Source organism: Manis pentadactyla, chromosome 6, assembly GCF_030020395.1.
Source record: "Manis pentadactyla isolate mManPen7 chromosome 6, mManPen7.hap1, whole genome shotgun sequence".
NCBI lineage: Eukaryota > Metazoa > Chordata > Mammalia > Pholidota > Manidae > Manis > Manis pentadactyla.
In genome coordinates this window covers 113,923,719-113,940,722 of record NC_080024.1, presented here as the reverse complement: position 1 = coordinate 113,940,722, position 17,004 = coordinate 113,923,719, and the positions used below count along the sequence as shown (strand labels likewise).

The 17,004-nt window shown below is 38.5% G+C and overlaps 1 protein-coding gene across 1 annotated transcript in view; it reads right to left on the bottom strand.

Moving 5' to 3' along the window:
* L3MBTL4 (L3MBTL histone methyl-lysine binding protein 4) overlaps window positions 1–17,004 on the bottom strand; it is a 503,654-nt gene that overhangs the window by 137,469 nt on the left and 349,181 nt on the right. The window contains 2 exon segments of the mRNA XM_057504056.1: window positions 78–148; window positions 12,296–12,469. Of these exon segments, the coding sequence (XP_057360039.1) occupies window positions 78–148; window positions 12,296–12,469 (245 nt within the window).

Sequence of the window (17,004 nt, the reverse complement as noted above, 5' to 3'; positions counted from 1 at the left end):
AAAACCAACCAATCAAGTAAGACATTTTTCACAATAGAGAGTATAGTCTGTGTTTCTGCTAGTGTTTTTTTTTTAACCTCTGAAGAGATTATCCAAGTCAACATCTTCCTTTCCTTTGATTTTCAAACACTTTGCCTGCTGTACAAGTCTGGGCAACGAACAGAAATAAAATCTAAATTCATTATCCTGTGAGGTAGGAATAAATGATAACAACAGCACAAATTTAAATAGAAACCACAGGGTAAACAATTGTGAATTAGCAGGTATTTTGTTGCACAGAGCCTTGTTAGAATTTTTCTTCAACCTAAGATTTTAAAAATACCCTTCTCCCCACTCAGAAACTCTAACTTTGAAGACTGAAACTGAAATGTCCTCCTCATCCCACCTTATTCTACTACAGCAAAAGTTTCTACAACTCTGGAGAACAATCTCTTCAGATCCTGAGGAGGAGCTGTTAGGGATGGTAGGTGATGGTGTAGTAGGGAGTAAATAAACATTGCTACTAATGATTTTAGCACTTATTTTAATCAGAAGATTGTAGGCATTGTGCTCAAACAACTGTATAAAGTAATTCGGTTACATTGTTGAATGTCAGAGGGTTTATTAACTTTTAAAATACTCCAGAATGCAGTAAGGATTAATTTCGTAACTCATCGAAGAACTTTATTAAAACTTGAGGCTCATAGATTGTAATAAATTTGGAAGTTGCTAATATGAAGCTTTCTAATGTTGCTAACTACCTAGTAATTAATTTCAGGTAGACAGGACTTGAGATAGTTGATTAATTTATCTGTGTATATCTATGATTTTAATGGAAATTATAACATCTTCCTTTGCAAATGTATTTTCTTATTGTACTTGGACAGCAGCTCTCTCATTTTTTCTTCATTGACATGCCTTTGAGTTAGGCATACAAGTACTATTTTAATTTTGTTTTATGTGTGTAAACTGATTCACTTATCAAAACCTTACATACAGATCTGACTTGTACATAATTTGGGGTAATTTTGTTTGTATGTTCTATAAACATGTATGCCATGAACAAAACACATTCTATTTATCAGTTAGATATTTTTAACATTAAGACTCTTTTTATCAAAAAAGCAAGAAACTGAGAAAGAATTTCTATTGAAATCCTATCTTTGGACCTCAAAAGGAGGTCCTACATAGCTAAGGTGGACAATACTAACCCAGGTAGTTAATCACCTGCAGTGCAACCCAGAGAGCAGTACACCCAGTACTGGACAACCTGGGCCCATGTCTTACAGCCATGCCCTAGGTTTGTGACCCACAGTCCATGTCTAAACTCCAGAGCTCTCAGCTTCCCAATCTGCAGAATGGAAACAGTCCTTGTCTGGCAGGATTTCTTCTGGACATTTAGTGAAATATTATAAAGCAGTCTACAAACTCTTATGCATCATAGACATGCCTAGAAAATGTGGAATATTTTCATTAATTCAATATGCTTAATTTGCATTATTTTCTCTTTTTATGTATATCATATATATAGGTCATGCACTCTATATTTATAGTGTGTGTGTATATAAAAGTATAAAATCAGGACTTATTTTCATCCTTGTAGAAAAGAACATTAATGATAGAAACTTACATTTAAGTAGTGAGCATCTGGTGGCGGGAGCTGTTCAGCATGGAGTGCTAGAGACACAGCATGTGCACTAAACAGCCCAGTACAGTCATTTTACAAAGAATCAGATCGAAAGAGAAGAACGATTTTAGCTCCACTTACATATTTTTGGCAAATATTTGGGTATTTTTCAAACTTTATATGTTTTATGAAACTGAGTTGGTTTTCAAGCCATCTTAAAGCACCCTTCTCCTATATATGCTTATGAAGAACCTGGCTCTATCTTCGAAAATTAAAAAAAAATATAAGCTAGTATAGCTTATATAATTTTGAAGGGGATTTTAAAAAGTCATTTAAAAATAAATAGAATAAGTTTACTGAGTGACTTTTTAAAATATTACTAGGCCCTGAAATTAATCATAGATATACTTTGGTATAGCTCTTCTTGCCTTCAAAATTATTACACCTCTAGAGAGACAAACCCTGTAAACAGTTCTGACTCTGTTACATGTCCTGACTGAGGTAGACCTCCCAGGAATCTTCTAAGGATTCCCAGACTCCTTGTTCACTTAATCTCATTTAATTCTCATAAAAACTCTCTCTAAGGCAGGTTTAGGACCCTTGCTGTAAACAATGAAACAGGCTCAGAGATATTAAACCACCTGCTTGTCTTGGGCCACAGTGAGTCCATGGTGGAGCAGGACACAAACTCAAATCGTTGGACTCCAAACCCAGGTTTGTTTCTACTCAATCCATCATCTTCCAGTAATCTAGGGTTTACCGGGCACTTACAGAGGCATTAAGAAGGGCATGTTACAGGGAGAGCAAAAGAAAGGAAGTGTCAGTAATGCTCCAGGTGGTGGGAGGGACAATGCGGCTTGGCGCAGGGTTAGTGGGGAACTCTGCAGAGGATGTAGCTGGTCTGATCTGAAAGGACGGGGATGTGGATGACTTTTGGGTTTGTAAAGATCTGGAAAATCAGCGTGGGCGAAAAACAGGTACTGGAATAGAATGAGCACAAGCAAAATTGAAGGGAGAGTGCTTTGGGGACATGAGTAAGCTTATCAACTTATTTGGCGGAAGCATCTGCAGTGGGGCACCTTGCATGCTGTTCTCAAGTGTTTGGGCTTATCTTGATGGCAGTGGAAAAAGCAATTGAACCTTGAAAGAATCTATTGCATATAGGAAGTAGAAATGTTGGACACAATTAGGCCAGGGACATGCCAAAGATTAATATTTGCTGGTATTTTAGCTAAAAAGATAGTATCATTGAAATCTCCAGGTATTGATACTTCACCAATGATTCTTAAAGCCTGGCTCGCACCTTTAATACAGTAGTCATAGCTCCAGGCACGCTAAACAGTCTCCTAGATCCTTGCAAACTGCTGTTGCCACAGCAAATGTCAAGCTACCCGTTTGTCCATCCCTGATTCATTCTACAGTGGAGTGTAATGACTTAGAATCACTGCTTCTGTTGGTGAGGCCTGCCCCTGTCGTCCAAGAGTCTGCTATCTGTTGGTTTTCTACTTGCCTTTTCCTTAGGATTTTGCTATTTCCAGTTGAAAAAAGGAGCTACATGTTCTCTGACCCTCTTTCTATGCTTCTACTACTTTAAACAAGGCAAATTAGTGGCTACTGTTTCTGTGCTCAGTAAATGCTAGTCCCTGAACTAGATGCCTAAAATGAAGGAGGTAGTATCAATTTTATATTTAGGTATTGAAAAAGACAGAGACATTACCCAAAGTCACACAGTAAGTAGAAGCGCCAAAGTAGAAGAGCCAGAATTTGAATTTAACTCAGGTTAGTCTAAAGCTAGACTCCTTAAGAATAGGAGTTGGCAAACTATAGCCCTCACGTCAAATCCTGTCCATTGCATGTTTTTGTAAATGAAATTTTACTAGAACACAGAGTGCTCATTTGTTTCCTTACCATCAGTGGCTGCTTTCACACTACAGGGTCAAGTTGGGTAATTGTCGCACAGATCTTACAGCTGGTAGAACTTAAAACTATTTACTATCTGGCTGTTACAGAAAAAGTTTGCTGACCCTTGTTCTACAAATAAAGGGAAAAGGTCCATAAAGCCAAAATTATACATACCACATGTGACTGTTGAACATTGCTATCTTTTCCCAAAATTGCCTTAATAACTGTATTTAGTTATAATAGGTCTTGAAAGGGCTTTTTATTTTTAGACAAATTGTTCAAGTCCAATCAACATTTCTTTGAGATTTCCCTACATGCAGGCATTGTATTTAGCCGAGATGTTGTCTGCCACCAAGAGACTCATAATCTAACAGGATACAGATGTGTGCACTGCCAACTTTCACACAAAGTAGACTGAGAAAAGGGCTACAATAGAGATGAAGAAATTGCTATGGGATCACAGAGTAGGAGGGGATTTTTCTGATTAAAAGGTTGGAGAGATTAGAGAAAGCTTTTGGGAAAAGATGAGTTTGAACTAGGTCTCAAAACAAAAATTTACTAAAGGAAAGCACAGACAGGGACATTGCAAAGACATAGCCGTGTGGAGGGCAGGTGAGAGAGGAATTGGTAATGAGATGTGGTGTGCCATGAGCTGGGATCAAAGGGCAAATTCTGAGGACTGGCAAAGCTTTCTACATTCTCGTGTATGTGTGCACGCTTGTGTATGTGTATGTTTGTATATGTGAGCTTATTTATATATAGTAAAGCAAAATGGATCAAAGACCTGTAATACTTCATCAAAGAGGGATTCATATAATATGTTTAATTTGTACATGAAAAGTGATTAAAAAATTTAAACTACTGCATTATAAAGCATCAATGAACGATACACATACTAAATGTTTATTGCAGCATTAGTTACAAGAGGAAAAACACTGGAAACAACCTAAATACTTGTCAATAGGGGAATAAGCTTAACAAGTTAAGGTACATCCACACTATGGAATGTGCTGTGGTTATTACAAGTAATGTGTGAATCCTTTTGTGTTAATATGGCAAATTATCCATGACATACTGTTAAAAACATAAAAGTTTTTCTTCAGCTAATATTTTTTTTTGTTGTCAGACTTTCTTTGAGCCAATAAACGATGACTTCACATGACTGTCCATAAGGGATGAGGTGCATTTGGTCTTTCTTTATGGGTAGACTAGTTGCCTAAGCCTTTACAAATTTTCCATATAAAAATAAAAGCCCAAGATCAGATTATTTTTCTTCTGGCTTAAAGGCTGATTTATTTACAGGTGCCTTGTTCGCACCACCACTATAAACTGGGTAAAATATGTGTGCATTTTATTAAAGCTGCAGCATTTAATGTCAGCATTTAAAGACTTGGGCATGTGTTAACCTTGTAGGAATGTGACATCTTTCCCCCATGTCAACGTGGTTATGTCATAATCTATAAGTTTATGTTATATATAAGTTATATAAGTTAACCTTCAAAGAAACATTTAAAAAGCTAATGTAAATTTTAAAAAAATACTCCATGTGTCTCTGCATATCTATATGTATACATAAACACAAAAAATGTTAAAAAAAACACAAATAAAAATAACATGACAATCTAGCCACACAATCTATCCTCAGGGTGCAGCATCAGAGTTGAAGAGTGGAGAGTGAGAAGTTATGATTTTTTTCAAAAGTTCTATATTACCTGAATTATTGCACTGGGAATCTTATTATATTTTTACAAGTTTCAGTTAATGCTGTTTGATAGGAAAAGGTATTGACATTATTAATGTTTTTAATTTTTAATTTTTTTCTTTTTACTAATTTATGTTTTCTAATTTTCCTGTAATACACAAATGTTGCTTTAGTTATGAGAGAAAATCATGTTAAATGTCCTGACTTGACTGTTCACAATGAATAGGAAATAATTATTTTAAAGCCAGATTAAAAATGTAGATGAGAAAAAATGCCTGCTGGTGCTTGGGCAACAAAGCGTTGTTTTCCTGGGGTGTAGGAACACCAGTGTTTCCTTTATGTAAGGAGCCATGGACATTTTATTTTAGCACACCCTGTTCTACATCATTTAATTACCAAGGGCCTGGGCCAAGGCAGGATTCCAGAAATCCAGAGATCCACAATAAATTACAGAATGCCTTATTAGAACAAGCTCAGAAAAATAATTAAAGATGTTTTTAAGGCATACATTGGTTATTTTATGACATTTCAGCAAGACTGCAAATTTATTTAGGAAACACAAGACTATAAAGAAGATGTCAAAGGAAGCAAGGGAAGAAGACACCAATGAGGACCAAACCCTCTCATCTCATCACAGCTTCTGTCTACACCTCTGAGTTGATCTGGCACAACTCACTGAATTTTCAGTTTGCAAAACACTCAACAGACCATTTTCTTCTTAAGGGCTTTGCTCAGGCAGATAATTGTTGAGACCATTTTGGGTGTTATTCCCCTTATCACTTCCTCCATGGAATTTATCACAATTTGTGATTTTCCTCTCATTTATTGTTCACTTCTGCTTTTCTTCCTCAATCTCCTCTCCATGAAGATTTGCTCCTGCAGGGATGGGCCTGTTTTGTTCACCCCCTTACACCTTGGACCTAATACACCACTTGGCCAAGGCAGAAGCTCTGTGCATATTTGCTGATTGAATGAATATTGATGCAATGGGTGAATCACCATGCCCACTGTCAAATCTGCAGATACTTGAGAGATCCTGCCTGAGTTATAATCCTTGTCCTGCCACTTAGCAGGTTGGGTGATTTTCTTATCACCAAGTGAAAGGTTAATAAGGGCAGAATTTTGGTCTGTTGTTTAATTGCTGTATCACTAGACTTTGGAACAGTATCTTGCTCAGTATTTGTTCAATGGATAAATGTTGAATGAATGAATGAATGAGTATCTCAAATTATGGCACCTGGTAATGGCCAGGATCCTGAATTCAGCAACGTGTCATTCAGGTATTCCATGCCATAAACCAATTCTGTTCTGCCCTAATCTTAATTCTGGGTAGGGGAATGTACAGAACAATGAACAGGCCAATGCCCTGGGAATCAGGGCCCAAAATTGTCATGAATGACAATGTCAATAGGGGAATTCCTCATTGGCTTTGATATCCTTATTTTTATGTTGAAGAAGTTGAATTATAGTCTACTGAGTTGTTTCCCATTGTAAAGCTCCAGGACTGTCATGCAAGGCTAGGACTTCCTCAGACTTCTACTGGAAGTATGAAGTGGGAGGGAGCTTGTCTAGATGGCAATCGCTTTCTTGTCCAGCCATAATCCTCAACAGACTGGAAAAGATACTGGGTGTCTTGGTGTTTTGGTCACTGCTCACTGATTAAGGCGTTTAATTTAGTTCCAGATGCTAAGTAGTATCTCAGACTAAATAAATAAATGTATCCATTTCTATGTTTGGTGCAAAGATGTGTGCTATATACATAACAAGAACTAGCCTAACTCCAAGACTTTAAAATCAACAATATTTAAAAAATGGAAGACTATTGATTTGTGCATTGCATCAATATTCATTCATTTGGCAAATATGCATGAAGCCTCTATGGTGGCCAAGTGTTGACTCAGGTGCAAGGGGTAAGGAGGTGAACAAAACAGGCCCAACCCTGCAGGAGCAAATCTCCAGGGAGAAGAGACTATTGTTCCAATAGTCTCTACCATGTGCCAGGCCCAGTATTATATCTTTATTTCTATCTTTATCTATCTACATCTATATACCTATATTCAAAATCTAAGCCTCATATTATTTTCATTTTGCAGGTGAATTGAGACTGTTAGGGGAAAATTAATGTACATGTCTGAACTAATCAACTTAGATTTACCAAGAACCTATAATGTGAACAGCAAAGAAGAAAAAAGAAAAATGAAATTGGTTTTTATGCTTTAGCAGCCTCCAGCCTTTTTGAGACAAAAAGGCACACACACAACGTAAGTATTAAAAAGACAAATGTTGACACACACACAGGCTACTGATGTGTGGTTTTGATCAAAAGCACAAAGGATGCTAAGAAGAAGGAATGGGGCTATGTCTTATTTGATCCATATCCCAGAGCCATACACATCTATATCCTTGGCACACAGTGGTTTCTCACAATCTTTTAATTTGTTGAGTGCCTACTAAGTGTCAGGCATTATCCTGGTATTAGAAACATGGAGACATGTAAAACAGGATGTCTAACCACCACGAGCTCATACAGGTTGGCAGTGCTACAGAAAATTTGAAGTCGGAGTTGAGCCTTGGAGAAAGGAGAAGATGCAGGAGTAAAGGAGGTAGGAGGAAGGGAACAAGGCCTCCCAAAGGAACAGAAACTACTGTGGGTGATGACAGGAGCGAGTGGGACACTGAGCAGACTTTACCTCCCGATGCAGAGAATTTATGTGGAAAGGACTGAGAGAAAAGACTGATGGCTTAAAGAACACCTACTTAATAACTCAGAAAGTTAATACATAGAACAACCAACCAATGCTCTTTTAATTCTGAGAATGGACCTCATAGAAGGTATTTATGTTGCAGCTAATTTGAGTAGTGGAAATAAACTAGTTGGCTTAGGGCAGTGCAATTTATTATGAGGATCATTAAGGAACTATTCCACTACATGCCTTTCTCTCTGATTACCATAATTTTCCCCAGCCATTTTTATTATCAATATAGGCCTTAGGGAAGTGCATTAAATTTATAATATGGCAGGCATGAGGAAAAAGAAAGTGAACTTTATTAGGCATTTTCTTATATTTTCTTAACAGCAATGACTGAATGCGACAGGAATTTTAACTAATTCTGGTACTACCAATTGTGTGAATTAGAATATATTAAGCACTGCTTTTGGGAGGCAAAGAAGTTATTAAAGCATAGTTAGGTGGATGGGAAATGCCTGAAAAAATGCCCTACTCAGGACTGGGGAAGCCAGCTAACAGTTGCATTTCAAAGTAATTTTCTTTTTGATGAACCTGTTTTGATGAGTATAATTGTATTTCCTTGTTGCAAATAGAAGCCTTTGGAATATTACAGTGAAATGTTTTCAGGGTGGAAGATTTTACATTATATACAGTACCAATAAGAATAAACAGTTTTGGGAAAACATGGTAAGATTATTCCTCTTCAGTAGTTCTTTTTTCACAAAATAAGAAACAAAATGGCCCTAAGAATTTCAGAGAGAGGTAGAAAGTAGTTTAAATATAAGCCCAGCCAGGCATTTTCAGAGCCTTAGACTGTCATTCTTTTGCTAGGCTAAAGTAATTAAAATGCATATAGGATTTGGAGTCTGGCAGTTCTAGGTACAAATCTCAACTTTTCTACTGATTACATGTGATCTTGTACAATTTCCCCAAACCTCTCTAAATGTTTAGGTGCCTACATTATAAAACTGGCATAAGAATACTTACCACAGGTTGGGTTGTTGGGAGGGTGAAATAGAATTAACACAATGATGTACAAAAGTCATCTAACACAATGTTTTGCAGCCCCAAGTGTGTGATACTAATACTAGACAGTTATTATTGTTACTCTTTCTGGCGGTTACTACTATTAGCTTACTAACCTAGGAATACACAGGTTTAACCAGAAGACCTATGTTTGGGTCCCAGATCATCTGCTAGGAAGGATCTCTACTTCCTCATTCACAAATGGCAGTTATATCTGCCAAATCACAAAACTGTGGGAAAATCCAAAGGTAATTTTTGTGCAAACTGTAACCTTTTAAACAAATTAAACATATTTTTTCTCCTAGAATACATCCCTAAATGAAAGAAACTCACACATCAGTTCATCTGCCTCCATTTAATGCACCATGAATATTATACTACTCTATTAGCACAAGGAAAAAACAATATATATATATATATATATATATATGTATGTATTTTTTTCTGTAATGGACCTATTTTGAGTCTGACTTTTTAAAGTAGTAGTAACATGTAATCTTACTGTTATAAAGGTGAATCTTATAAATATGTAATATATAATCCACTCAAAATTAAAACTTGATCCTCTACTAAGAAAATATGAACATAATTAGACTATTTTCTCTATTAAATCATGGAGAGTTAAAATTTACTAGTAACAATTCCCTCCACCAAGATTAATATGAGAAAAAATACACTTTAAAAAAATAATCACACAACTGGGATGCAAAAACAAATTTCCTTAAATCACTGGGCAATCTAATTGATTTTGGAAGAACTGTCAAGAGTTAATTTTACATTTTGCACTTGGACTCTCAGACATCTGGAGATTCTAAGGTCACAAGTATTGCTTGTGTAAGAAATACAGAAGGGCTGTCCAGAGCTCAGTGAGGAATGGATAGATGGGTGGGTAGGAGACTAGTAGAAATGGTGACTCTAATTTTCACTAATCCAACCCCCGTGCTTATCGCTGGACATGAGCCAAGTAAAAATATTTTCTCCTTAATATACAGAAGAAAAGAAATGGAATTTAAATATTCTCTTCCACCTGGACCTGATTATCTTGTGATTTTAAGAGCAAAGACATGGGTTAGACGAAAATCTCAGGAAATGACTACAACTAAGAGTGAGGAGAGTTAAAATATATTTTATTTGCTCCTAATTGGCCTACATATTATTCCTTGTTGACTTCCCTGCTTTCTTTTTTCCTCACCCTGGAATTCTAGACCATGAACAGGATGTCATGGGGATGGGGCAGGATACAAGGGGGAGCTACTGCCAATACTATTCATCCAAACGTTGTTATGATGATTGGTTTTAAAAAAGTGAGTGGGGATTTGAGTGCAAAGATGGCTTTGGTCTTGATTTGAAAGCAACAAGAGTTGTAAGAATCCAAAATGTGTGCCATGTGACTCCCCTCTCCCTACTCAGCTACTTACACTTCTGTGCATTCACGAAATAGAATTTGACAGAATAGGATCAAGTGTGACTTTCCTGCTCCATTATCAACTGACATCTCTGTTCTTTCCTCTATCTTTTCTAATTATGCTTATCTGATACATTTCAGTGCAAAGCCCTACAAAATGGTAAAAGCACATAACAGTGTACTGTAAGGAGTAAGTTCCTAAGAGTAGTTCACGTAGGGAAGGCCATGTATTTGTGTTTACCGAGAGGAAAGGCTCAGTTCACCTCTGAGAGAATACAACAGTGTATCGTTTTTTTTTAAAGCAGTTCAAAGCTCTCTTTAGTTTCTCTGACTTTTGACACTGAGATGAATACTTGAAATGTTTACAAGAGAACTTGAGTTTTTATTTGAGAAAAGAGAAAACAAAATAGAACAAAAATAAAAAGGGCAAATGGATGTACTGTTCTCTGCAATTCTGGAATAAATAAAGACTGTTCCTTGGAAAACGGTTGAAGAAAAAGAAAAAAATTCTCACTCAACTAGGAAATGGAAAGGATGTTCAAGCTCTAAACTTCTTAAAGTTGTAAGCAGTGTGGGTGTGAGAAGGCGGTAAAGAACAACTAGACCCTGGGAAGTTTCAGCAAGAGGAGTGGGTGTAAACAAATAAAAATGCAAGATACAGCTACAAAAATAGAGAGGCATGCATATCCATAGGATATAGATCATGCGATAAGGGAGAGCGCATGTGTAGTCATGTGCAGAGTGATCAAAATCAAAATAAGCTATTTAAGAAAAGTGATACAGCACACAAATGCTCTATAACAACATTTGCATGAAAAAAAAAAAAAGCAAAATCCATAGTTCAGGGTGTAAAATCCATGTGGAAACGTGTATCCTTTGCACCAAACTCTTGTAATTAGCAGGCCTCCCCTTGGGGGTGTGGAGCATCTCGGTGGGACGGAAGGTGTCAGTGGGCAGCAAGTCCTTCTGGTGGGAACTCTGGCCCACAGAAGACATTCACATCCTCCCTTTACACACACTGAGAGAGGAGAGCAAGGCCAAGGAGGCTTAGGAGAGGCAGCAGCCCCTTGAGCAGCAGCTCACTGAAGGCCCACATGGGGAGGGCTGGGCGGCTCCCAAGGGCTGGAGGATGAGCACTTGCGGCCTGCAGTGGGACTGGAAACAACCCTTCTCACCTCTCTGACCAGATGTCCTTGGCTCCAGCTCTGTCTGGTCTCCAATTACCAAAGCAGTGTTAGGTTTTCCTACGTTTATAATTCTCAGCATGGAGAATGGAGCTCCTTTTCATTAAATGTTACTTAGATCTTTTTACTCATTCAGGTTAAAAATATCAAATAAGTTTGCATTTGCATCTCCTTAGAAAATAACTATATGTAAATAAAAACTGAAAACTGATATTTAAAATATAAGTTTACATTTAGGAACAGAAGGATAATGTGTTGTCAATAAATCAAAATGGAAGCAATTCAGAGAAAGAAGAAATTATACCTGAGGTACATCTGGATTAAAAATGACAAAGACAAATACCAGGCAAGAGAGGGAACCCTGAATGCCCGAGTGCGTACAAACACTCGGCCATGTGCCAGAAGAGATGCCATCTAAGAAATCATTCCAATGAATAAAGAACTTTTGGAGATGAAAGGGAATCTAATGGAATTTTAGGTGAGATATGCTTTCTATTGCTTACACATAAAACGTACATTTAGAAAGAGGCAAACTGAAATCTTTGAGGATGAAGTAATAAAACATTTTAATTGAAGATCAAGGCTTAAATGAATTCTATGAGCCAGTGAACATACTATTATCCAGAAATAAGAATAATTAATTCAAGGAGATATAAAGAACTATTACTATTAACAAATTATTCCTTTACTCTTCTTGTGTATGGTTTATTTTCTGGTTCACATTTGCAAACAGTTCCTTACCTGGGCTGACTGTTCACCTTGTCATGTTTTCCTTTGAAGTTCAAACTGCAGAGGTTTTTTGATTTTGAATGTGAAAAATCTGACTCCGAGTTTGCCTGGGTTTGTTTTCTCAGACGATCATGAAGAGTTGCCTCCTTTTTCAAGTTCATGTCCGAATACGGGCAGCCAAAAGCACTGGTTTGTATGAAACGAGAGCACAGCCATCAGTTTACTGTGATAAATCAGGGATCCACTGTCAATGGAACAGATTGACATCCACATTTTAGAAACTGAATTAGAGATATTCTTCTTTCACTGAACACACTCCAGTAAGTTTCTTTTCAAACTGCCTTTCAAGAAAACCTCAGGCTCTAGACTACAGGTACTGAGCCACTGAGTGTTACAGGTAGAGGCATGAGCACATATGGTTTTTACAATTTTGGGAACTTAAAAATCTAAGAATAACACAAAGATGCGCTTCCAATGGACCAATGAAAATGTCCTATAAACACTTGACTCAAAGTTTGCATCCTCAACTATTTATGCCCTTATTAGACTACCCACATCACAAAATACTATGGGTAACTAAAAATATTTACCAGCATCAGAGAATATTATGTGTTCACTTCATAACATTCATGTAGCCCAAAGTCCTGCACCTGGATTTCTGCTTATTTCTCCTGAAACTTGATAGGAAGTCTTGTGTGTGAGTGTGAAGGAACACTCATAAGTGAAAGTCAAGGCTGGATGGTACACTTGGATTGTGGCAACAGCCTAATGTCAGGCTGGGGCAGAAGGACCCGCCAAGACAAATGATCTGGTTCCTCCTCTGTTGACACGTTCTCTGTCAGATTCTGGTGCCTACATCCCTGTGTCCCAGAGGCCCCAGCTGCACGGCTGCTAGGATTCAGGTGGCTGCGTTCAGAGAAAGTGCCTTTGGAGAAAGCACAGGTGTGGCAGGAGGCCATCTGCACGCAACCCTGTGGAAGGCATTTCATGCCTGAGCTTCAATTTCTCCCCAGAGACATGGGAAAGTCAGATCCAACCCGTAAGGATTGTTGTGACATGACGCAGCACACACGCATACATGCACACCCACCCACATACCACTGAATGGTAGCTGCTATAATATCACAGAATTATCATCCTGTGCATCAAGGGGAGCATGTAGGCAAATGCATCAATATTTAGGCAGTTGGTTGGTTTCTTTTTAGGAATTCATTTCCTGTTTACTATAAATTTGCAGTTACCAGTGCCTAATAAATTCTTTCTGAATAGGTGAAATTTTCTTTATTTAAGGCCATGATAAAATCAGAGACTTATGCCGTTTTTCCTCTATTTTACAGTAGACTGAGTTTTCCAGGGAGAGCCTAAAAGCAATCTAACTCCAGAAGGGACTTTAGTACCAACCTACATCTAGAATGGACCTCTGGAATTCAAGATGAAATGGTTAGGATGATACCAGCCTGGCCCAACACACCTGTGTCAGTCTGTGCTGGCAACATGGGTGATCAGCAGCCACTGCTACAGATAGGAGAGCCCCTTTAAATGCAGCCCTGTAATTTGTAATAATTGGTATTTATTTGTTGGTTTATTCAGTTATTGACTCAGTGACTCATTACTGATCACATGCTACATCCTCTTTAGAGAATACAAATCTACTGAAAAGTTAGGACCTATTTACTAATAAATACAACTTACAATAAGAACAAAAAATGCTACCCCACTGAGTGTATATGATAGGTCAATTATAATTCAAGTTGTTTTACATATATTATTTCTAGTATTTATTACTACATACCCAAAGATGGTATTCATGTATTTATTTTACAGGTAAGAAAACAGGTTCACACAGGATAATCAACTTTCCCAGTTGCCTGACACTTTTGATTATTAGCACCAATCGGGTAGGCAGAAGTGAGACAAAGTTTTTAATATCATCAAGAAAAAGAAAAAAAAAGAAACATGCAGGAAACACGGCATAACTGTTGTGCAAAGAGAAGCCAGGGCAGGCATTTACAGGGGAAAACATGGCAGCATCTGCTGGGGTCCTGAGTGAGCAGTGATGAAATGACAAGGTGCTGTTTCCAGTAACAAAGGAGCAGTAGTAATGTGTTTAAGCTGCAGCATATGAGATTTAAGGGAGATTTTAGAAAAAAACTTTCTGCAAATAAAAGTTAAAAGGCATTAGGGTAACCTGAGGGAGGTTGGGAAATGCTTATTTCAAGTGCAAATGAATTTTCATTAAGATACCATTACTCAGAAGCTTTGCTCTCCCTAACACATACTTTCAATTTGAGATTTTTAAATGATGGTTATGGTCATGAGTTTTCTTAACTTCATATCATCACCCATACATGACTCATGCTGCATGGCCCTAATGCTGTCTTTTCCTAAGGCTCACATGTGCAGGAATGTAGACAGCTACTATTGATCCCCATCCTTAGTATTTGCATCAGCTGAGAGAAATGTTGTTTCCTTCAATCTTCATTCATAAATCAGTCCCTCCAGTCATTTAATCATTTGTCTATTCCCTAATCTCATTGTAGCTCCTCTCTGCCTCTCCAGTAATATGGTATGCAAATCTAACTGGAACATACCTAGTGTCTCCATAGTGGACTGCTTCCCGATTCTATGAGGCAAAGCATGTGAGAACACACCTCCAGATTATACAGGTCAGAATGAAGTGTGAAATTCAAAAGAATATATTAAATGACAAAAACATACTTCACAGAAGAAGATGCTGGCTAGAGAACTTGAAAGAAAATAATGATGGGAGACAAGAGAATATACAAAAGTGGGGAAGATGGGCTTTAGGATAGAATGGTCCTCACCCTTTTCAACCTGGGTTCTGCTGAGAACAAGCCTCTGTATTGCTGCGCTATGCCTATGTGCATTCTTTGAAGAGAAATAGTTATGCTAAAAAGACGGCACCCCGCACTTTTGCCTGCCTTTCTGGCAAACTCAGACCCTTACCCGTATATACATATGTGTGTGCATGTGTTGTGTGTATGTGACACTGCTTGCATGCATGGTTTGGCACACTATATACATAGGAAAAAGCCTGACCGGAGTGGTTGTCCTAGATGTGATAAATAAAATCATTCAGCATTTACTTTTCATTCAGCTGAGCTTGGGGAAAAAAGGTTCCAAAGACATAGTCTCTATAGGAAGTTGACATAAGTTGAATTTTCTGTGCCATAAAGCTCTGTTGGCCAAGGTAAAATGTCAAGTTTCTGGCTGACAGGGAAGTAGCATATTCAAATTTCAGCTCATTATGGACCAAGATGAGCAAGTGTAACAACCTCAGGTTGTGAGGGAAGCACAGAGTGGCCAGGTCGAGTGGAAGGTGTGGGTGTTTGGCCTGAGTAGGCTGTCTCCCCTTCCCTCCTTAATTCCATTTCTTTTGCTGTTTGCAGGAAAAGAAGGATGAGACAGCAAGAGCTACTAGGTTGACTCATATGAAAGTGCAGTTTTTAAGAGACGGTCAAATATTGGGAATTTCATAAGGTTCAACAGAATAACCTACAAAAAAATGTCAGCCCCATGCTCACCAACAGCAAGGGAGATGAACAGAGGGTAAACACTGAATAAACAGCTGCTGGACAGTTGCAGACAACTTTTAAAAGAGATTTTATGAAACTGATAGCTTAGTTGTCCTCTTATTCATACACAGACACATAAAAATGACTGCAAATGAAATACTAGTTTTGTTTTTCAGAGTATTTAAGTATAATTTTTAACATCTGAGGGTAAAGGGAAAAATAAAAGTAATCTGTCCTGTGCTCCTTCTGAGAGCAGCGTTCCCCGCCGTGGCTCTGCCTGCGTGGCAACGGGGACAGGGGTTGGAGGCGGCGCCTGGAGCAGCTGCCGTGGGACCACTGCTCTGTGTCAGGCCAGAGGGTCCTCGGCCTCTGGATTCTCCTTCCTTCCTCTCAGGGCAGGGGCACCTTATTCCATAGGTTGGTGTAGTTGCCCCATATTCTCCCAAACCAATCCTAATCTGAGGCCGGAGGTAATTTGTGAAACCCAGTTGTTCATTCTAAAGTTCAAAGGTCTGAACCTGAAGCAGGTCTGACACCTGTGTCCCTGCCTTGTTCATGAGTCTGGTCAGCCTGGTGGGCCCTGGGCCTCTAACTAGGCATATGCTCCTAAAAGCCTTGTCTGCTGCCATGACTGGAATCCAGGGGCCCTGTTGTGACAGAAGCACTATGTTCCTACTGTTCTATGGCCCGTTCCCATGACAAGACCTCTGTCCCCTAGTCCCAAACTAGCAAGCAGAGATCCACTTCCCAGGCGTTACCAGGCCAGTCTTCTATGTGCTTCTCGCCATGAATTATTCCCTATTATGTGTTTTGCCCACTAACTGGGATCCCTGCCTTCATCTTGGATTCTTCCCATCTGGCCCCAATTCCAAGTCCAGATGATGACCACTGATTGCCAAAAACCTTGAATACCAGGTCTGATCACTCAATTAGATTATCATTCTGTATTAACAATGTGTTCATTTTCTCATACCTGAGTTGGCAAATTTGGTGCCTGCTTCTCTCTGATTACCCTGCTCTGCCACGCCCTGTCAAATCCTGGGAGATGGACAGTTTGGACTATAAGGTTATAACTAAGGTGTCATGACTTATGTGACGGTAGCTTCCTAAGCATTAGGATAGGTGCACAGCTACACCCTTGAGGTGGCCAGGAGGCGCCTGGGAAACCAAAGTCCCAGGCCAGTC